The sequence below is a fragment of the Pipistrellus hanaki genome (genome assembly GCF_964339955.1).
Source record: "Pipistrellus hanaki genome assembly, chromosome: 1".
NCBI lineage: Eukaryota > Metazoa > Chordata > Mammalia > Chiroptera > Vespertilionidae > Pipistrellus > Pipistrellus hanaki.
In genome coordinates this window covers 82,407,597-82,429,422 of record NC_140503.1, presented here as the reverse complement: position 1 = coordinate 82,429,422, position 21,826 = coordinate 82,407,597, and the positions used below count along the sequence as shown (strand labels likewise).

The window sequence follows — 21,826 nt, the reverse complement described above, 5'->3', positions numbered from 1 at the left end:
CAGGTAGCGATGCCGCACGAGGAAGAGCCCAGCAGGCTGGCCGCCGTGAAGCTGGAGGAGATGATGCCCAGTGGGCCCATCGGGGTCCAGCACAGGTGTCCAGAGGAAGACAAAGACGAAGATGGCACATCAAACAGGGCTGGTATGGTGCTAGCAGCAGCACACGGCGGTCGGCCAGGGGGCAGCGCAGGCCCCCGGCTCAGGTCCTGGAGAAGGCGCGCTGCCGATCTAGTTCTCTCCCCAGTTGTGAGGGGCCAGGGCCCAGCCAGAGCCCGGAGGGGGACGGCAGCCGCCAAGGGCGCTACGGGCCCTAGTCCCCTCGGGCAGGCCCCCGCCTCGGCGCCACCCCTGCCACTGCAGCCAGGACACGTTCCAGAGGCAGCGCGGGCAGAGGGAGGGGGCCCGCCCACAGGGAAGGCGAGCGGCTCCTGGGGCTCACGGAGGAGCCAGGCCTCGGAGGCGGAGAAGAGCAGGGCGGCGGACAGCAACACCAAGCGGTCGGGGGAGAGTCTGGTTGGGCAGCACCGGGAGGTGAGGAGGAGAGGACACAAGACTTCTTTGGGCCCAGCCGATCCACCAGGGGGGAGGCCACCGGCCCAAAGAGGACCGTGGAGGCAGGCCACAGGCAGGGAGGGTGGCGATGTGACCGCCAGGAAGGGGTTATAGAGTCCCGGCCTGAAGCCCGTGGGCTGCCAGGGCCAGGAAGGAGGCCTGACAAAGACCCGACGAAAGCCCAGCTGAAAGCGAACGAAGGCGGGATTGCTGCAGGCCCCTCCCAGCGGCTCAGCCTGGCATCTGGGCGGCTCCACGCCCGGGCAGGAGGACCAGAGACAAGGTGGGCAGTCCCCGGCATGGCGGCCCCGGACAGCCTGCTGCCCGGTCTGCGGGACGCGCCCGCCAGCCGCTCCTCCTCCGGCCCCGGCCCGGCCCGGGCCCGGGCTCCCGCGGCGCCGCCCTCACCGCCTGCGGCCGGGAGCCGGCGGGCCTCCGGTCCCCGGCGTGGTGGTCCCGTCACGTCTGGACTCAGAATTTTCAGTATTTAAATACCACTTAGAGAAACCAGTTTTCGGTGAAAAACTAATTTGTCTCCCCTGTCAATTTTTAAAATATATTACTTTTATTGATTTCAGAGGAGGGAAGAGGGAGAGATAGAAGTATCAATGATGAGTCCTGACCGGTTTGGCTCAGTGGATAGAGCATCCGCCTGCGAACTGAAAGGTTCCAGGTTCGATTCTGGTCAAGGGCATGTACCTTGGTTGCGGGCACATCCCCAGTAGGGGGTGTGCAGGAGGCAGCTGATTGATGTTTTTCTCTCATCGAATTTCTACCGTGTTTCCCCGAAAATAAGACCTACTTACAGGTTTCCTTCTGAGTGAAATATAAGGCATTCCCCCAAAAATAAGGCCCCCCCCCCCAAGCTGAACATGAGAGATTTGGTCCACTGATTCTGAAAGAAATGGAGTCACAAGAAATTCACCAGGAAATTCAGGAATTGCATTGTTATAATGATGTTCCAGAAGATGATGGCATGATTGTCATTGAATAAATGAGTAAATTCTTGATACTGTAGGATTCACAGTTTGTCTGGTTTGTGTTGACAACTACCGTACTGCTGTACCGTATACAGGCAATAAATTTCCTTTATTTTCATTTAACAATAAATGTGTACCATATTCTTCTTCATGGAAAAATAAGACATCCCCTGAAAATAAAACCTAGCACATCTTTGGGAGCAAAAATTAATATAAGACACTGTCTTATTTTCGGGTAAACAGGATAACTATAGCTCTCTTCCTCTCTGTAAAAAATCAATAAAAAATATTTTTAAAAAATAAAAATAATAATCCCGGCTGGTGAGGCTCAGAGGTTGAGCATTGATCCATGATCCATGAAGTCACTGGTTCAATTCCTGACCCAGCACGTGTGGAATTTGCGGTCTAGATCAGTTTGAGGGGGGGTTTGTGATGCGGACAGCTGATTGGTGTTCCATTAATGTTCTATCTCCCTTTTCGCAATAAGTATGTATATAAATATCACTACTTAAAAAAGAAAAAACAGAAGAAGCTATTGGACGTACTGTTTCTTTCCTTGTAACCGAGAAGGCCAGGGGAGAGCGCGAACGCAGTCCCCCACTACCACAAATTATGCAGTCGAGTTTCCCACATTTGGGGAAATCGCAGGGGTCAGCACATCCGGAGTGCAATGGATAAGCCTCGCCCTGGGAAAACCACCTTCGTGATCATGGTGTCTCCCCTGCCAGGTAAGTATGAGTTGCACACCCCGCCTCCTCCCTCACCCTCAGCCTCCACCCACTCTGCACACACGGTCACTCCGCTCCGCACGCCCCTAAGCCCCCGCCGCCCCAGGCCCCGAGCGCCCACCGCGCCCGTCGCCACAGCAACCCCGGGGGCGCTGCCATCTCCGGGTGCGGGGACGTGGGGACGCAGGCCGCGTGGACCGGCAGCCCCTGCGCCGCTGCTCATCTGCATACGCCACGCCCCCGGCCTGACAGCCCGGCTCCCGGTCTCCGTGTTCCGATCCGGCCCTGCGCGCTGCTGGCCGCGAGGGGACGAGGGCCCGACCCGGGAGGGGCCCGGGGCTCGCCGCCCCCGCCGCCCCGCAGCCGTCACGGCCCCCAACCCCCCCCCCCCCCCCGAGGGTGCGGGCCGGGCCGGGCTCGCTCTCCCTTCCGTCCCCGGAACCACACGCACCGTGTCCGCTCCCCTCGGGGCCCAGCAGCGGCGCCCTCCCGTGGCCGCTCGGCTCAGACGGAGGCCCCGTCGGGCCGCGGGGCCGGGACCGGGGGCGGGAGAGCGGCCGCGGCGTCCGTCCGGGGGGACACGCGGGCCGGGAGGGGGCGCGTCTGGGAAACGGACGGACAGAAACGGCCCCTCGGCCCGGGGTTCGGGGCTCCAGGCCGCCGGCTCCTCCCTCCGGACCAGCGGGCCCCTCCTGAGGGCCGGAGGGGAAGGGCCGCCCCCAGAGGGGAGCACAGCCGGGGCCGCGGGCGCCCTGAGGGGCCGGAGCCCGGGGCAAAGCCCGGCAGGAGGCCCCGGAGGGACAGGGGAGGGCGGTGCGGCTGGACAAGATGGAAGAGACCACTGCAGGGTCCTTAAAATAAAATAAAATAAAAAATACATAATTTGATTACTTATTAATTTTTTTTTACAGAGAAGAAGGGAGAAGGATAGAGAGTTAGAAACATTGACCAGCTGCCGCCTGCACACCCCACTGAGGATTTGCCTGCAACCAAGGTACATGCCCTTGACCGGAATCGAACCTGGGACCTTTCAGTCCGCAGGCCGATGATCTATCCACTGAGCCAGACTGGTTTGGGGGTCTTCCTTTGCTTTTCTTAGAGAGAGAGAGAGAGTGAAGGGAGGTTGGCAGGGGGAGAGGGACAGAAACAGAGAAAGGAAGAGCGAGAGAGAAACAGCGATGTGAGGGCCATGGGTTCCACCTGCAGCCCAGGTGATGGAACTCTCCACCTTTCAGTGCTCCCGGCAGATTCTCTAAACATTGAGCCACGCCGGCCAGCACAGTCTAGCCTTCTGATTTTTAAAAAACGCAACAACTGTCCTGCGGTGTGGTTCAGTGGATTAGAGCACCATCCTGTACACAGGAAGGAGGCAGACTCCATTCTGGTCAGGGCACAGGCCCCGGTTGTGGGTTCCACCCTCCGCAGGGGCATCTATGGAAGGCAACCGATCCATATTTCTCTCTCACATTGACGTTTCTCTCGCTCTCTCCCTTTGTCTCTAAAATCAATAAAAAAACATATCCTGGAGTGAAGATTAAAACACAAAAAACAGCCGAAACCGGTTTGGCTCAGTGGTAGAGCGTCAGCCTGCGGACTGAAGGGTCCCAGGTTCGATTCCAGTCAAGGGCATGTCCCTTGTTTTGCAGGCACATCCCCAGAGGGGGGTGTGCAGGAGGCAGCTGATTAATGATTCTCTCGTCAATATTTCTAACTCTCTATCCCTCTCCCTCTCTGTATAAAAAATAATAAAATACGCCAAAACCGGTTTGGCTCAGTGGTAGAGCGTCAGCCTGCGGACTGAAGGGTCCCAGGTTTGATTCCGGTCAAGGGCATGTACCTTGGTTGCAGGCACATCTTCTGTGGGGGGTGTGCGGGAGGCACCTGGTCGATGTTTCTCTCTCATCGACGGTTTCTGGCTCTCTATCTCTCTCCCTTCCTCTCTGTAAAAAATCAGTAAAATATAGGAAAAAAAATAAATAAATAAAACACAAAAAACAACCTGGATGGAATTGGAGAACATGATCCTGAGTGAAACAAGCCAGTCAATGAAAGAGAAACACCACATGACCTCACTTTTAAAAAATATATATATATATTTTATTGATTTTTATACAGAGAGGAAGGGAGAGAGAGAGTTAGAAACATCAGCTGCCTCTTGCACACCCCCTACTGGGGATATGCCCGCAACCAAGGTACATGCCCTTGACCGGAATCGAACCCGGGACCCTTCAGTCCCCAAGCCAACGCTCTATCCATTGAGCCAAACCTGTCCCGGCCCACATGACCTCACTTATATATGGATAATAAAGAACATTATAAACTGAAGAACCAAAAGATAGATATAGAGACAGTACAGCAACAAGCAGACTGTCAAATTGCAGCGGGGAGGGTTGGGAGATCTGGGGGAGATAAGAGATCAACAGAAGGACTTGTATACATGCATATAAGTACAACCAATGGACACAAAACTCTGGGGAGGGAGGGTATGTATGGGAGGTGGTGGGCAATGGTATATGTACAAAGATAATAATTTAATTTAAAAAATTTTAAAAAACCACAAAAAACAACCAAGAAAACGCTATGCCTGTGAAAAGGAATAAACTGAAGCACAACAAAACGAGGAGAGTCTGTACTGTCACAGCCCTAAGCACTGAATGCGGTGTCCCCGCCGGGCACAACGTCTGGAGGCACCGGAGGCCAGTGTTCAGGTGTTGGCGGTGTTAACATTGACTGCCGGTTAAGGCGGTGTATCAGTCACCCAGTGCTGTGTAACAAGTGCCCTGAAGCAGTGATTTGAAATAATGACCCTTTATTTGCTCACAATTCTCTGGGTCGGCAGTCCTGGCTGGGCTCCGCGGGGCAGTTCTTCCGTGGAATCAAACTGCCTCGGTGACCTCCCGGCCACCCCGGCTGGGCCGTCACCGTTTTTATTCATCTGGATGTTCAGATGTTCTGCGATCGGGCCTATGAAAGCCCCTTCGAAGCGGCTGCCTCTGGAGATGTCCTCAGACTTTTGGAGCATTTCCTTGTTTTCTGGCACAGTGTGTTCCGGGCTCATGCAGGGAAGGGGTCCCCTTCCCTGGCTCCTTGAAAATCGTCTATTTATCCAAAGAGCCTGGTTCTTTCATTGGGGAACGGCATTTGGCAAGCAAGAACAGCCCAAGGCCGGGACCAGTTTGGCTCAGTGGATAGAGCGTCAGCCTGGGGACTGAAAGGTCCCAGGTTCGATTCCGGGCAAGGGCATGTACCTTGGTTGCAGGCACATACCCAGTGGGGGGTGTGCAAGAGGCAGCTGATTGATGATTCTCTCTCATCGATGTTTCTAACTCTCTATCCCTCTCCCTTCCTTTCTGTGAAAAATCAATAAAATATATTTAAAAAAAAAAAAAAAAGAACAGCCCACCGGGTGTGTTTATTGTTACACAGATCGGTCTTAGCCTCCAGGAAATACATATACTCCCTACACATGTCTAGATCTATTATAAAGAATGAGGCCCTAGCCGGTTTGGCTCAGTGGGTAGAACCTTGGCCTGCGGACTGAAGGGTCCCTGCTTCATTATGGTCAGGGTATGTACCTCCATCACAGGCTTCCGACCCTGGACACCTGGCCAGGGGCATGCGGGAGGCAACCAGCCATGTGTCTCTCTCACATGCCTGTTTCTCTCTGTCTCTCCTGCTGGAAACTGATCATTGTCAACAACCTTCATTGCTCTGGAAGGTCAGGACTAGTTCACTCACTGCTCAGTTGAAACATGGTTAGCTGAAGCACACTCCACCTCTGTTTTATGTAAATTTCTGTTCTTGGAGTGTCCTGCCCAAGGGCTGTGGGTGTATCCCACAGTCTCAGTGAAAGGGATACAAGGCCAGAGCGGCAAGTACTCTTCCCACTGGAGGTGGGCTCCCGCCTGGCCCCCAATGCTCCCAAATGGGTACTTTTCTAGTCTTTTCATTTGTGTGTGGCCTTCTCCAGAACCCGAACCCTGAACTGGAACCCTGAGCCACGCAGGACGTGAGAGGGGTTCCCACACTCTCCCCTCCCTCTCCCTCTCCCCCTTTATAAACTTCAGAGGAGAAAATATCCTTGGGTGAGGATTAAAATAATGTTAATAATAATGAGCCCCTACTGGTGTCTTCAATTCCAGTTTCCCACCTAACCCCACACCCTTCCTCCTTGCCCTCCCACCCACACTGGACGCCCAGCACCCCTGTCCTCACTGACTCCTGCAGTTCACACGGCATCTTACAGGCTTGTTATCCTCCCAAAGACGGGGAAACGAACCTACTGTAGTATTGGTTGTCAGTTCTTTTCCTTAGACTTGGAGATGCTTGTAAGTTAATATACTGGACTGAAAAGTCATTTCGGTTGTCTGTGTGTGAGTGTGTGCGTCTCTTCTATTTTCACATTTTTCCTGGACACAAGGGAGAATATTTCATATATTTACGCATTTATTTTTTTCAATGAATCATACCTAGAAATAGCAGCAAACCCGCCCTATCCTGCTCCAGGCCACAAGGCAGCCAAAGAGAAAGTAAACAACCTGGACTCCCAAACGGTGATCTCCCGCTGGGGGAAATTTTAGAAAAAGGACGGTGAGAAAATGGAGCCCGTCAATCTAACTTTAAACTACAAACTAATGTTTATTTGAACAAGAAAACTCAGAGCAGATCTCCCCAGAGTTTTCTCCCCTGGAGTCGCGCAGGGCCCAGGTCAGAACACAGAGAGAGGGGGCGCTGGGCTGTCAGGCCGGGGGCGGGGCGTATGCAGATGAGCAGGGGCGCAGGGGCTGCCGGGCCCACTCGGCCTGCGCCTCCACGTCCCCGCACCCGGAGGTGGCAGCGCCCCCGGGGTTGCTGTGGCGACGGGCGCGGTGGGCGCTCGGGGCCTGGGGCGGCGGGGGCTTAGGGGCGTGCGGAGCGGAGTGACCGTGTGTGCAGAGTGGGTGGAGGCTGAGGGTGAGGGAGGAGGCGGGGTGTGCAACTCATACTTACCTGGCAGGGGAGACACCATGATCACGAAGGTGGTTTTCCCAGGGCGAGGCTTATCCATTGCACTCCGGATGTGCTGACCCCTGCGATTTCCCCAAATGTGGGAAACTCGACTGCATAATTTGTGGTAGTGGGGGACTGCGTTCGCGCTCTCCCCTGGTTCTCTCGGTTACATAAGTCAGATAGGTATTAAAACTCTTCTGCCTGTGCTTTTCCCAAAGCTTAACCTTCTCGTCTGTACTTTCTGTGTTTCATGTATCTTTATGCAGCTTCTCAGAGTCCTTTCCAGGCCCTTAGGGGTCAGTTAACGCAGTGCGGTCTCTGCGCGCAAAAGGGCCAAGCACCTCCTTCGAGCCGGAATCGAACCAGCGACCTAAGGATGTCCGCGCACACGCCAGCCTACAGTCCTCCGCTCTACCAGCTGAGCTATCGAAGGGCGCGCCTCCAGGGCCCCTCGTTACTTTTCCTTGAGCTCAGGAGGCCCGGGCACCGGAGCGGAGCTCCCGGCCTAACCTGCCCGCGCTGGGCCCGAAGCCCGCGCTCCTTCTCTCCCCTCTCCCGGGGAGGAGGGCGGCCCCACTGCAGCGGATGCCTGCCAGCACACCGGCTGGCCTGACTTGTCTTCACTCCCACCCACCCTTTGTGGTTTTCCTCTTCTCCGCCGACTCTGCACAGAGACCCTCCGGCCCCTCTAAGGCGCCCAAATCCCTCTGCACAGCGCGCCGCTTTCCCGCTCTGCCAGCAGCTGCTGCTAAAATCTGCTGCAGCGCTTTCCTGCAGTCCCCGCGCTCCTCTGCGACCCGCTCCAACTCAGACAGGACCCGAGGGCATTTGCCCCCCCACCCCCCATTTTTGCCCTCGTCTATTCGAACTCATCTTCAAGTCACCCATCCTTTCTTGCACGTTCATAAGTGCTAAGGTGCTAAATAAGAAATGGTGGTAATGTGCATTCATAGGATGTTTCTGAGTGACAACTGTACTGCATTCAGAATGGGTGGTAACCGAACCTCGCAACGCCGCACGAAAGCGCTACGTTTTGTAGACAGAAAGCAGGTTAACGCGCTGAGCAGGAGCGGCCAGGCTGGGGGTCTCCCTGCAGCCCGGCCAGGGGCCAGGGGCCAGGGGCCAGGGTCGTGCGCCCTCTGCCGTCTCCGCTCGTGCTGCTCCCGCACGCACACGGGGCCCCCAAATGCCCTCGGGTCCTCTCTGAGTTGGAGCCGGTCGCAGAGGAACGCAGGGGCAGCAGGAAAGCGCTGGAGCAGATTTTATCAGCAGCTGCTGGCAGAGCGGGAAAGCGGCGCGCTGTGCAGAGGGATTTGGGCGCCTTAGAGGGGCCGGAGGGTCTCTGTGTAGAGTCGGCGGAGAAGAGGAAAACCACAAAGGGTGGGTGGGAGTGAAGGCAAGTCAGGCCAGCCGGTGTGCTGGCAGGCATCCGCTGCAGTGGGGCCGCCCTCCTCCCCGGGAGAGGGGAGAGGGGAGAGGGGAGAGGGGAGAGGGAGCGCGGGCGGCGCGCCCGGCTCTGCACAGGGGCTTCGGGCCCAGCGCGGGCAGGTTAGGCCGGGCGCTCCGGTGCCCGGGCCTCCTGAGCTCAAGGAAAAGTAACGAGGAGCCCTGGAGGCGCGCCCTTCGATAGCTCAGCTGGTAGAGCGGAGAACTGTAGGCTGGCGTGTGCGCGGACATCCTTAGGTCGCTGGTTCGATTCCGGCACCAAGGAGGTGCTTGGCGCTTTTGAGCGCAGAGACCGCACTTCGTTAACTGACCCCAAAGGGCCTGGAAAGGACTCAGAGAAGCTGCAAAAACCCACATAAAATACAGGAAAGCACAGACGAAAAAGTTACCCTGCTGGAAAGTCGCATGTAAGAGAACATGCCCAAAAGAGCTCTGATGTCTGATATTTGTAACGAGAAGGCCAGGGGAGAGCGCGAACGCAGTCCCCCACTACCACAAATTATGCAGTCGAGTTTCCCACATTTGGGGAAATCGCAGGGGTCAGCACATCCGGAGTGCAATGGATAAGCCTCGCCCTGGGAAAACCACCTTCGTGATCATGGTGTCTCCCCTGCCAGGTAAGTATGAGTTGCACACCCCGCCTCCTCCCTCACCCCCGCGCTCGACCCACTCTTCACACACGGTCACTCCGCTCCGCACGCCCCTAAGCCCCCGCCGCCACAGAACCCGAGCGCCCACCGCGCCCGTCGCCACAGCAACCCCGGGGGCGCTGCCATATCCGGGTGGGGGGTCGTGGAGGCGCAGGTCTTGTGGACCGGCAGCCCCTGCGCCGCTGCTCATCTGCATACGCCACGCCCCCGGCCTGACAGCCCGGCGCCCGGTCTCCGGGTTCCGATCCGGCCCTGCGCGCTGCTGGCCGCGAGGGGACGAGGGCCCGACCCGGGAGGGGCCCGGGGCTCGCCGCCCCCGCCGCCCCGCAGCCGTCACGGCCCCCAACCCCCCCCCCCCCCCCCCCCCCCCCCCCGAGGGTGCGGGCCGGCCGGGCTCGCTCTCCCTTCCGTCCCCGGAACCACACGCACGGTGTCCGCTCCCCTCGGGGCCCAGCAGCGGCGCCCTCCCGTGGCCGCTCGGCTCAGACGGAGGCCCCGTCGGGCCGCGGGGCCGGGACCGGGGGCGGGAGAGCGGCCGCGGCGTCCGTCCGGGGGGACACGCGGGCCGGGAGGGGGCGCGTCTGGGAAACGGACGGACAGAAACGGCCCCTGGGCCTGGGGTTCGGGGCTCCAGGCCGCCGGCTCCTCCCTCCGGACCAGCGGGCCCCTCCTGAGGGCCGGAGGGGAAGGGCCGCCCCCAGAGGGAGCACGGAGCCCGGGCCGCGGGCGCCCTGAGGGGCCGGAGCCCGGGGCAAAGCCCGGCAGGAGGCCCCGGAGGGACAGGGGAGGGCGGTGCGGCTGGACAAGATGGAAGAGACGGAGAAATGGCAGATCCTGTTTGTTTGGTTGTTTCAGGAAGTTTCCTTCCTCCGGGTGTATTTCCTGGAAACAAAGGGACCTCTTACCTAAACCCCAACACCATGATCAAAATCGATAAATGAACCTGGTACCATATTTTTCTCATTTACTCTGCAGACATTATTCCGTTTTCTTTTTTTTTTTTTTTTTTTTTTTTTAAATAAATTTTTATTGTTCATATTATTACAAGTGTTCCTTTTCCGCCCCCTTCCCACCCCACCCTCTGCCCTTTCCCCAACCCCCATTGTCCTCATCCATAGGTGCACAGTTTATGTTCAGTCTCTTCCCACATTCCCCTGTCCCCTTTTCCCCAAGAATCATCAGTTCACTCCCCTTCCATACCTCTGATTCTATTATATTCAACAGTTAATATTGTCCCTCAGATTTTTTTTTTTTAATTTCCTTGGTTTTTAGATTCACTTGTTGATAGTTACGTATTTGTTGTTCATATTTTTATCTTTATTTACTTTCTCTTCTGAAAGAACCCCCTTCAGCAATTCATATAATTCTGGTTTGGTGGTGATGAACTCCTTTAGCTTTTTTTTATTAGTGAAGCTCTTTATCTGACCTTCGATTCTGAGTGATAGCTTTGCTGGGTAGAGTATTTTTGGCTGTAGGTTCTTGCTATTCATCACCTTGAATATTTCTTGCCATTCCCGTCTGGCCTGCATGGTTTCTGTTGAGAAATCAGCTGACAATCGTATAGGTGCTCCTTTATAGGTAACCACCTGCTTAGCTCTTGCTGCTTTTAATATTCTCTCTTTGTCCTTTGCTCTTGGAATCTTAATTATGATTTGTCTTGGTGTGGTCCTCTTTGGATTCCTCTTATTTGGAGTTCTGTGTGCTTCCTGGACTTGTAAGTCCAATTCTTTCCCCAGGTGGGGGAAGTTTTCTGTCACTATTTCTTTCAGTATGTTTTCGATATCTTGCTCTCTCTCATCTTCTGGGACCCCCATGATTCTGATGTTGGATCGTTTGAAGTTGTCCCAGAGGTTTCTTACATTATCTTCAATTTTCTGGATTCTCTTGCCTTCTAGCTTCTGTGGAGGAGTGTCTTCTGGCTCTTTATGTTCCAAATCTTTGACTTGATTCTTGCGATCTTCCCTTCTGTTTTTAGGACTCTGTAGAATATTTTTTATTTCAGACAATGTATTCTTTATTTCTTGTTGATCCCTTAGCATTTCTTGTTGATCCCTTTTCATATCCTCATAGGTCTCATTTATTTTATCGGCCTTTTCTAGGAGTCTCTTGAAAAACCCTATAAGTGTGGTTTTGAACTCTATATCCAGTCGCTTTTTGTCCTCCATTTCTTTCCTTTGTGATCTATTTGGTTTAGGCATTTTCGCAGGCAGCTTTCCTGATGGGGCGGCGTTTCAGGGTGGAGCCTACAGCCTCGGCTTCCGTCAGCCCCGCCCTATGCGACTCCTGAGACTCAGGGTCCTTCAGTACTTGTTGCAAGCGCCTCTGAGAGAAAGGTGCCCTCGATTTTCGCCTGCTACCAAACAGTGTAAGCTCTCCCGCAATGGGCCCGAAACTGGGGTTCAGTTCAGTTGGAAGTGGAGTTGGAGGTGGCGTTCACAGCAGTCTGGAGCCCCAGTCTCCTTCCCGTCAGGGCAATCCCGCGGCACAGCCGGCCGGCCCTTCTCTGGGGGCAGTGAGTGCGCCTCCGGGACCTCCTTTCTCCGCTTCCCCGGGGTTCCGACTTACAGCCCAGCTCCCTATGGCTGAGCCTGAGTCCCCGGGTTCTGGCCCAGAACTGGGGTTCAGAGCAGTCGGGGGCCCAGCACAGTCGGAGTTTTATCTCCTTTCCGCTAGGGAACGCCCGCCAGGCACTCGGCCTCCCTCCTCTCCGGCTCCGTCCTCTCTGCGCGCCGTGTGTCTCCAGTACCTTAGGCTTTTACAGCTCCTCCGCGCTTCCTTCTGGTTTTCTCCTTGCTTCTTGTTGTAGGATTTCCAGTCAGTCGACTTTCCTGTAGTTCTGGGTAATGTCCATTTTATATTTTAGTTGTATTTATTAAAATTGTTGTGTGCGGCTGCGGCTAGTTGCCTACCCGAGCAGCCATCTTGGATTCTCCATTATTCCGTTTTCATCCATTGTCCTTACAACGCCCTTTCTAGCAAAGGAACACTCAAAACCACGGATTCCATTCAGACTTGTTGGCCCTTGAACCTACTTTAACCTGAAACAGGGCCCCGGCTGTTCTTTGTAGGCATTTTCTGAGACTAGAAGCCAGTTATCCAGTAGGAAAGCCTTCCACCTGGGTTTGTCCTGTTTCCTCACAATCACGGAAACAAAGACTACATACGTGATGTTGTGACTGTTGAGGGCTGGCTTGGGTCCCTCCAGAGACATGGTTTGAAGTCCTGACCCCGGTACCTCTGAATTCGACCTCACTTGGAAATAAGATCTTTTTATTTTATTTTATTTTATTTTATTTTATTTTATTTATTTTTATTGATTTTGTACAGAGAGGAAGGGAGAGAGATAGAGAGATAGAAACATCGATGAGAGAGAGTCATCGATCAGCTGGCTCCTGCACACCGCCCCCCCCCCCCCCCCCCCCGCTGGGGATATGCCCGCAACCAAGGTACATGCCCCTGACCGGAATCGAACCCGGGACCCTTCAGTCCCCAAGCTGATGCTCTATCCATTGAACCAAACCGGTTTTGGCTTTTTTTTTTTTTTTAATCAATCTTTATTGTTCATATTATTACAAAGGTTCCTCATATCTTCCCTCCTCCACCAGGCTCCCACCCCACCCTGCACCCCCTCCCCACCCCCCATTGTCCTCATCCTTAGGTGCACAGTTTATGTTCAGTCTCTTCCGGCTTCCACCACTCCCCCTTTCCCAGAGAACTGTCAGTCCACTCCCCTCCCGTATCTCTGACTCTACTACAGTCAACAGCTAATATTGTTCATCAGGTTTTTCAATCTCCTTTTTTTGTTGTTGTTGTGGTGGTTTTTTTAATTAATAAATTTTTACACTTCTAAGAATAAATTTTAAAATCTAATAATTTTAAACCTTGTTTTTTCTGCCCTGGGAACTGAGAAGCAAACTTGTTTACATGTTAACTTGCCCTTAGGCTATCAAAAGGTGTAGCCATTCAAATGTAAATGGACACATTGTTTAAACGTAGCTACTGGTTGGAATTGTTCTGGGTGGGAATTAAAATTAAGGTGTTAGCTTTAAAACCTCTTTTTGGCAAGAAAGCTTAAACTTTCAGAACTTTAAAATTTTCAGATAGTAAATCAGTGACTTAGCATTTTCTCAAATCAATAATACCTCCACATGCCCAAGGATACACTTCACACAAAAGACATTTCCAAATAGATCCACCAACCTCATCCAGACCCCACACAAGGCACTCACAGATCAACACCCCAGCGCTATAATAACTCAACACATCCAGATCTAAGCCTTCCTCATTTGATTCAGCAGACCCTCAAGTTCCCCCAAAAGTTTCCAGCCATGTCTGAGAGGCAGCCGTGGGCAGGGACAGGCGAGGAGCGAGCTGTTCCGGGCCTGGTTGCTCTGGGCCTGGCCTCTGTTGCTCTGGTCCACTCCACAACCAACTGCTCCGGGTCTGACCACTGCCGCTCCCAGCCTGGCTGCTGCTGCTTCGGGCCTGGCTGTTTCCAACCTGGCTGCTTCCGGGCCCGGCTGCTGCTGCTCTGGGCCTGGGTGCTCCTGGCCTGGCCACCTTGGGCTTGGCCGCCTCCCGCCCCAGGCCTGACTGCCACTGCCCCAGGTCTGGCTGCTCCAGGCCTGGCTGCTGCTGCTCTGGTTCTGGCTGCTGTTGCTCTGGGGCCCGGCTGCTACTGCCCTGGGCCTGGCCACTCTAGGCCTGGCCGCCGCCGCTCCAACGTTCTGTCTCTTTTTTTTTTTTTTTTTTAAACACATTTATGTTGCAATGTTGGCTGCTGAGTTGAGTTCTGTCTTAGTGTTCGATTTTTCAAGATCTTCTTTGTATTGTTTCTTAAGTAATTTTACTATCTTTTGCTATAACTTGATTTCTTCACATTGAAAACTTTTTCAGTTTCTTCCTCCTCATCCTGGAAGCTCAGCAGGCTGGCCTGCGGCCTCCTGAGCGGCTTCAGCCTGTTGCCGGTGTCGGTGCCGCCCAGGAAGCAGCCCCTGGCCTCAGCTCCGTGGCCCGAGATCAGCAGTCGAGGGCCCAGCGGCACCCGCCGCCCCCTTGGGGCCCTGTCGCCTGGCTCCTTGCCAGCGCCAGGCTGGCCGGTGTCCGGCAGCAGCTCCTGCTCCTCATCGAATTCCTCCCAGTCTGGAGCTTTTTTCTCCTTCCCGCTAGGGGAGTCTAGCATCAGAGTCAACAGACTGTCCTGTGCGCGACTCTGGGGGCTCTGCCCCTCGCTGCTTCCCTGGGACTCTGCCTCACAGCCCTGTCTCCCTCTGTTTGAGCCTGGGTCCCCAGGGTCTGGCCTAGAACTTTGGTTCAGAGCAGTCAGAACTGGGGCTCAGCACAGCCGGAGCTTTTGTTTCCTTCCCCGCTAGGGCAATCCAGAATCAGAGTCAACATTCCGTCCTCTGCGCCCAATGTGCGCGACTCCGGGGGCTCCGCTTTTCTCTGCTCCCCTGGGATTCCGCCTCACGGCTCTGTCTCCTCCTGCCTGAGCCTGGGTCCCCAGGGTCTGGCCCAGAACTGGGGCTCAGCATTGCCGGTTCTGGGGTTCAGCCCAGTCCAGGGCTTTTATTTCCTTCCTGCTAGAGAACGCCGGGCAGGCACCCAGCCTTCTCCTCTCCGGCTCTGTCCTCTCCACGCACGCAGCATGTCTCCGTACCTTAGGCTTTTACAGCTCCTCTGATTTTCTTTCTGGTTTTCTCTTTCCTTCTTGTTGTAGAATTTTCAGTCAGTCGACTACCTGTAGCTCTGGGCAATGTCCATTTTTTTTTTTTTTTTTTTTTTAGAAAAATGAAAGCTGACTTTTATTTTATCAACAGCCATTCTTTAAACATGAACATGCATACGTAATACTCTACGCACACATCACAGTTTTAACGTTAGTTAATAAAGGTTAAACACACAACATACATCCTTACAAAAAGGTCAAAATGCAAACTTAAAACTTTAAACAACAGTCTTACTAATTTAAAAAAAGTTTTTGTGTTGGGTACCATCTGTACAACACAATTAATTTAAACATTTTCATTTGGCTGCACATGGAAAAAGCGGCAGTAGAAAATAAAGTCATTGAGGGTTTTAAATAGCAGAGTAGGCAGTTTCGCCATGCAGGAGAAGCAATATTAAATATTAGTTTTCAAAAAAAATCCACATTTAAAAATATTTAGTTCAAGTCACAGAATTTCTCTCAGTGGAGACCCCAATGCGATGCATGATTAGCTGCCTCAGGCGGCCTGTCTGAAAGGCAACCCCTCCAGGGTATAGCTTGACAGATTTTGGCACAGAAAAGAAGTCTTAAGAACAAGAACATGATTAAAAAAGAGGGCAGAGGGACAGAGGAAGAAATAAAGCGGGAGTAAATGAGAGAGTAATTGCAATCACTAAAAACTGCATCCGCGGTCACCGCAGGCGCTCGCTCCGGAGTGTCATTGCAGCATGGATTTGATTTGCTTGGAGGTAGTCTCATCGTTCAAATGTTTTGTTGTTTACCTGAGAGCATTGAGAAGACCTTCTACACTATTAGGAGGCTGGTCCTTAAGAACTTTGATACAACCTTTCATATCAATTTTTGAGGTTTTAGCAAATGCTCCCACTGGATGTACATGGTCATAGAGAATGATGACGCCCACCATTACCCTCAAGCAGAACGACACGGTCTCTTCGTTTGTAAACCTGCTTCTGTATTCCGGCGTTTCCAGCATGACTCTGCACACGCTGGCCATGGTGCTCAGACAGTCCGTGGTGTTTTCTATGGGTAAGTTCTTATTCTCTGATACAAACTTTGTTGTGGCATCACTTAAGGTCTTCAGCATCGGCGTTGCCTCGGCATAAAACAAAGACATTCGATTTGCCAGCTCATTGTTTACTTCATTTTCTCCTTCTGCTGGAACGTTATTAATCCGCATTCGACTCAATGTTCTTCTATAATAGCTGAAATCATTCTGTATGGCAGGATTTGTCATCTTGAGTTCATCAAACCGGAGTGTGAAGTGAAGGATTTCTGCGAACTGCTTAGCGAGAGCCTGCTCTCGCTCTAGGTGCTGGGTGGGAGAGTATGGGGTACTTGTCAAGGCTCCCAGAAGGCCTCTTAATGCTGCTTCTAACCTCTGAGAAAATTCATAAAATTTCTTTAATTTGCCTACTAGTGGGACAACCGCACCCCATGCCTTCTCTTGTAACTTCTCATCCGCTGGATGCTGGATGGCCTCTCGTATTTCATGGCCAGCTCCTCTGTATGACTGCAAGTCCTCCAAGATGCCTTCTGCATCTTTTAACACTACATTCACCTGATTATAAATTTCCTTCTCGGACTCTGTAGGCTGGGCATTTTCAAAATCAAGGAAAAAATTTGGCCCCTGCTCAAGGTCTGTGCATGTCAAAACTTTAAGAAGATTCCCCATGTTAAGGTACCTTCAGCCAGTGCTGGTGATTCTGCCCTCGTCCCTCTACCCCGCCGGCGCTCGAGCCGCCGGCGCTCGAGCCTCCGGCGCTCAGCCCCGCTCCTCCGCCCTCCGCGGGCGGGCGCGGCGGCTCCTCGGCGGCGCTAGGGGAAGCCGCGGGCCCGGCGCGGGGCGGCGGCGGCGGCGGCCGGACCGGAAGCCCCTCCGCACCTGCCCCTGTGGCGGAGCCGCGACGAGCCAGGCGGCGGCGGCCTGGGCAATGTCCATTTTATATTTTAGTTGTATTCCATTGAAATTGTTGTGTGCGGCTGCGGTTAGGTGTTTACCTGTGCAGCCATCTTGGATCCTCCTCCCCACTCTCTCCGGAAAAAAGATCTTTGCAGACACAGCCAAGTTAAGGTGAGGTCGCCAGAGTGGTCCCTAATCCACTAGGACACGGTTATCCCCAGAGAGGAAAACGCCATGTAAAGACAGAGGCGCATAGCCTGGCTGGTGGGGCTCCGTGGTTGTGTGTGTGAACGAAAGGAGCCACATGCTAACCTGACAAGCTCAGGGGAGGCCTGCGTGGCAGTCTTGCAAACTCAAAGACCTAAAATCACCACAAAAGATGGTTTGAAAATTAAGTGGTGAGGACATCACTCTGGATCTCGTGGCTCAATAGCAAACAGGTTACAGTGAGTAGTCATGTCCTGGGCCGACATTTTCCCTGACAAAGATCAACTTAGATCTTTTTTTTTTTTTAATATATTTTATTGATTTTATACAGAGAGGAAGGGAGAGGAATAGAGAGTTAGAAACATCATCGATCAGCTGCCTCTTGCACACCCCCCACTGAGGATATGCTCGCAACCAAGGTACATGCCCTTGACCGGAATGGAACCCGGGACCTTTCAGTCCCCAAGCCGACGCTCTATCCATTGAGCCAAACCGGTCCCAGCAACTTAGATCTTCTTTACTGAGCCCATTTGCCTTCTTGCCTCTGTGAGATATCTGTGAGATGTCTAGTTAACTTGTAACTTCCCTTTCTCTGGAGCCCTTAGGGCACAACCAAATGTGGTGGGCGCCAGGACAGATGCTTCAAATTCCTTCTTTATCATGTTATTTGTCCTGCACTCACCTATGTAAGCGCCCATCATGTTACTTTTTATTCAATCCCAGGAGTTTCCCACCGCTTTGCTTTATCCTGACTCCTTAATCCGTCACCAATGAATTTAATGTAACCCACCTATGTCCCTCCTTTGATTCCCATGTATAAATAGAAATGTAACCCACCATTCTTCAGAGCTTTATCTCAATTCATTGAGGTTCTGCTTCCAGCATATGTCAACAGTTTGGCTCAAATAAACTCTCTAAAATTCTTTACAGGTTTCAGTGTTTTTTTCGTTAACATGTGTTGACCTATGAACGTGGAGGTCATAGGTTCAATTCCCATCAGGGCACATGCTGGGGTTGTGGGCTTGATCCCCAGTGTGGGATGTGCAGGAGGCAGTTGATCCATGATTCTCTATCATCATGGATGCTTCTATCCCTTGCTCCCTCTCCCTGCCCCTCTGAAAGTAAGCAAAAAATACATATATATATATATATTTTTTTTTAAATAAAGATATAATAAAGGGGGAAAAATAAAAAATCCCTGGTTAAAGAAGAGGACGATGAAGAAGAAAAAGGAGAAGAAAGAGACACACAGAACTCCATGTGATGACAGAAACAATGACTGCAGTGATGTAACCACAAGCCCAGGATTGCCTGTCGTCCCTAGAAGCTGGGAAGAGGCACGGAGAGATTCTACCCAAGTCCTAGTGGGAGCATGGCCCTGCCGACACCTTGATTTTGGATCCCAGCTTCCAGAACTGTGAGAGAACAGAACCTGTTGTTTTAAACTACGCAGTTTGTGGTGGAGGCTTACCCTAGAGTTAACGAGGGTTCAGACCAAGCGAGAAAGCCAGCATCACAGAAAGCAAGCCGTAATCTTCAAGCTGGTGGATGGTCTTACCTTCTGTGTGTGTTTGTTTGCTTGCTTTTTTTTTTTTATTGGTAGAGAATGAAATACAGGGTTTATGGCGGCAGGGATTGGGGGGGGGGGGGGGGTGAGCAGCCAGGGTCTAAAGACATTTGGGAATTTGAGCGAAGTATAGGCTGACCAAAGGCAGGGCCTGGGCGTGTAGGCGGCCTGAATGAGACTTCTACCACTCAATTCTAACACAGAAAGCTAAGGTACCACTGTGAAATGCTAACTTCCACACAGAAAGTAAGTCAAGAACTGAAATGACCAAAAGAGGAGGGTCTAGCGCAGTGGTTTTCAGCAGGGAAGCAGTACGACCTCTACAAGCGGACCAGGGGGAAGGGGAGATCAGCCGTCAGCGGGCGGGGCCGGGGGTGCTGCGTGCTCAGTGAAGTACTGTCCTGCCTCAAACACCAGGGGCTCCCCGTAATCTACCTGGGACCAAGGGAGGATGGGGCCACCCTGCCCCTCCGCTACCTCTCCAGTGGGTGCTGGTGGCTTGCCAGGAAGTTAAGTGCAGCTGTGGGGACTCCTGGAGCCGGGAGCGCCTCGGGAGGCCTGCACGCGGCTGCTGCTCGGATCCTTTTCCGCTCGGGCGCGCGTGAGCTGCGGCTAATTTATGGTGAGGACGCCCCTCTGGATCTCGTGGCTCAACTGGGTCTGTAAGTCACTCAGCTTCTTCTTCAACCCACGGAGGGCTGAGAGGACGCTGGTGTCACGGCGCAGAGAGCCACGTGGTAGGAAAACCTCCCCGGCTTGCCACTGGGGTCAAAGGGAGCCTGGGACTCATCTTCATCCAGCTCCGAGTACTCGCTCTTTGGACACTCCTCTGGCTTGGGGTACCCTGAGCGCCTCAGGGCATTGTTGGGATCCTATTCCAAAGCCACCCTGCAGGCGGGTTGGGTTCCCCTGAGCATGCTCCTTGCCAAAGCCCCTCTTGGCACAGGCGCCGGAGTCCCAGCTCCCGGCCCTCCCGCAGCTGGGCGATGAGGCTGTCTTCCTGGCCCACAGGGTCACTGGGGTCGTTATCCGGTCCCGGGATGTCCCTGGAAGGCCCCGGGGGGTGAGGTCTGCAGACGCACGTGGAGACTGAGCCCCGCCGAGCACTGGGCAGAACTCCTCGGGAGCACAGCAGCCGGTCCACCAGTCCTCGCTAGTGAGGGGTCAACCCAAGCCCGTGAGCGATGAACTCGTCGTGAAGGACCGAGGAGTTGGAGTCCATCTGAACCCAGTCAATGGCTACTATGGGCCCCTCGGCGACGAAGACCCTCCGATAGAACTGGCCACCGCTAGGTCGGTGTTCTCCGTGACGACCTTGATATCCTCCGCGGTGAGCTCGGTGACGCGCACGGTGGGCTGGCTGCACACGGCATCGCGCTCCCCGGAACGGCGGGCCGCCGGCATCAACCCTGCAGCGCCCCTGCCTTCTGGTTTTTTTAAAAATGCATCACCTGCCGAAACCGGTTTGGCTCAGTGGTAGAGCGTCGGTCTGCGGACTGAAGGGTCCCAGGTTCGATTCCGGTCAAGGGCATGTACCTTGGTTGCGGGCACATTCCCGGTAGGGGGTGTGCAAGAGGCAGCTGGTCGGTGTTTCTCTCTCACCGACGTTTCTAGCTCTCTATCTCTCTCCCTTCCTCTCTGTAAGGAAATCAATAAAATATAGTTTAAAAAAAATAAATAAAAAAATGCAACGCCTGCTTTGGCAGGTGTGGCTCAGGTGGTTGGAGAGACATCCTGCACACCCGAAAGGTTGCGGGTTTGATTCCCGGTCAGGGCACATGCCAAGGTTACAAGTTTGATCCCAGGTTGGGGCACAAACGGGAGGCGACTGATCCAATTTTCTCTCTCTCTCTCTCTCTCCTCCCCCTCAAATCGCCCCCCCCAATTCCTCATTAATAAACATATCCTTGGATGAGGATTTTAAAAAACACACACAAAAAAGTAACACCTGTGAAGCACAATGAACTGAAGCACAACAAAACGAGGAGAGTCCGTACTTTACTGTCACAGCCCTAAGCATTGAATGCGGTGTCCCCGCCGGGCACCACGTCTGGAGGCCCCGGAGGCCAGTGTTCAGGTGTTGGCGGTGTTAACATTGACTGCCCGGTTAAGGTGGTGTATCAGTCACCCAGTGCTGTGTAACCAAGTGCCTTGAAGCAGTGATTTGAAATAATGACCCTTTATTTGCTCACAATTCTTTGGATCGGCAATCCTGGCCGGGCTCCGCGGGGCAGCTGGTTCTCCGGGTCTCCGGTCTCCAGTGGAATCTCTCAAACAGCGGCAGCCAGCAGGGGCCCGGGCGGTCTCTGAGGGACCTTAGCTGACCTGGTTCGTCTTCATCCAAAGACTGACCCAGGCTTCCTCCAACAGCTAACCCAGCCTTCTTCCCATGGGGGCTGCGGGCCGGTCAGCAAGTGGGAGCAAGCCCCAGGGAGAACATGCTTTCAACCTTCTGCTTGCCTCACATTTGCTGCTGTTCCATTAGCACAGCAAGCCACAGAGCCCAGTCCGGGGTCGCCTGGGAGGGCAACGCAGAAGCACATGGGTGCATGGGGCCGGCTGCAGCCGTCTGCCTCTGGAGGTGTTTACCAGGTTTGCCCTTGTGATTAATAAGTGACTTGTGTGGAGATAATTTTTTTTAATATATATTTTTATTCATTTTTTACAGAGAAGAAGGGAGAGGGATAGAGAGTTAGAAATATCAATGTGAGAGAATCATCGACCAGCTGCCTCTTGCACACTCCCTACTGAGGATGTGCCCGCAACCAAGGTACATGCCCTTGACCAGAATCGAACCTGGGGCCTGTCAGTCGCAGGCTGACGCTCTATCCGGTTTCGGCATGTGGAGATAATTTGAAGATAATTTGTAAATATCCTGTTCCTCAGCAACCTTTATCATGATAGTCAAGTTGCCAAATCTTTCTTCTCTAACTAGAGGCCAGGAGCACAAAATTCATGCTTAGGGGTGGGAGGGGAGGGGCCCTTCAGCCCAGCCTGCAGTCTCTCCAATCCGGGACCCCTGGGGGATTGGGCCTAAACCGGCAGTCAGACATCCCTCTCACAATCCAGGACCACTGAC

At 53.5% G+C, this 21,826-nt stretch overlaps 1 protein-coding gene and 1 pseudogene across 2 annotated transcripts; both read right to left on the bottom strand.

Moving 5' to 3' along the window:
• Positions 1 to 15,115: 15,115 nt before the first annotated feature.
• Positions 15,116 to 16,991, bottom strand: LOC311623689 (CYFIP-related Rac1 interactor B-like). The gene has a single exon (XM_084886065.1). It carries the CDS (start codon positions 16,743 to 16,745, stop codon positions 15,831 to 15,833), a length of 915 nt encoding a protein of 304 aa, XP_084742191.1. The 5' UTR covers positions 16,746 to 16,991; the 3' UTR covers positions 15,116 to 15,830.
• Positions 16,992 to 19,359: 2,368 nt separating this feature from the next.
• Positions 19,360 to 20,151, bottom strand: LOC311612118 (DNA-directed RNA polymerase II subunit RPB3-like; annotated as a pseudogene). Its single transcript has one exon. The product of its transcript is annotated as a DNA-directed RNA polymerase II subunit RPB3-like (transcript).
• Between the last annotated feature and the right edge of the window lie 1,675 nt (positions 20,152 to 21,826).

Bases quoted from the DNA above. Each gene is read 5' to 3' on its own strand.
- LOC311623689 (XM_084886065.1), bottom strand. From the start codon at position 16,745: ATGGGGAATCTTCTTAAAGTTTTGACATGCACAGACCTTGAGCAGGGG.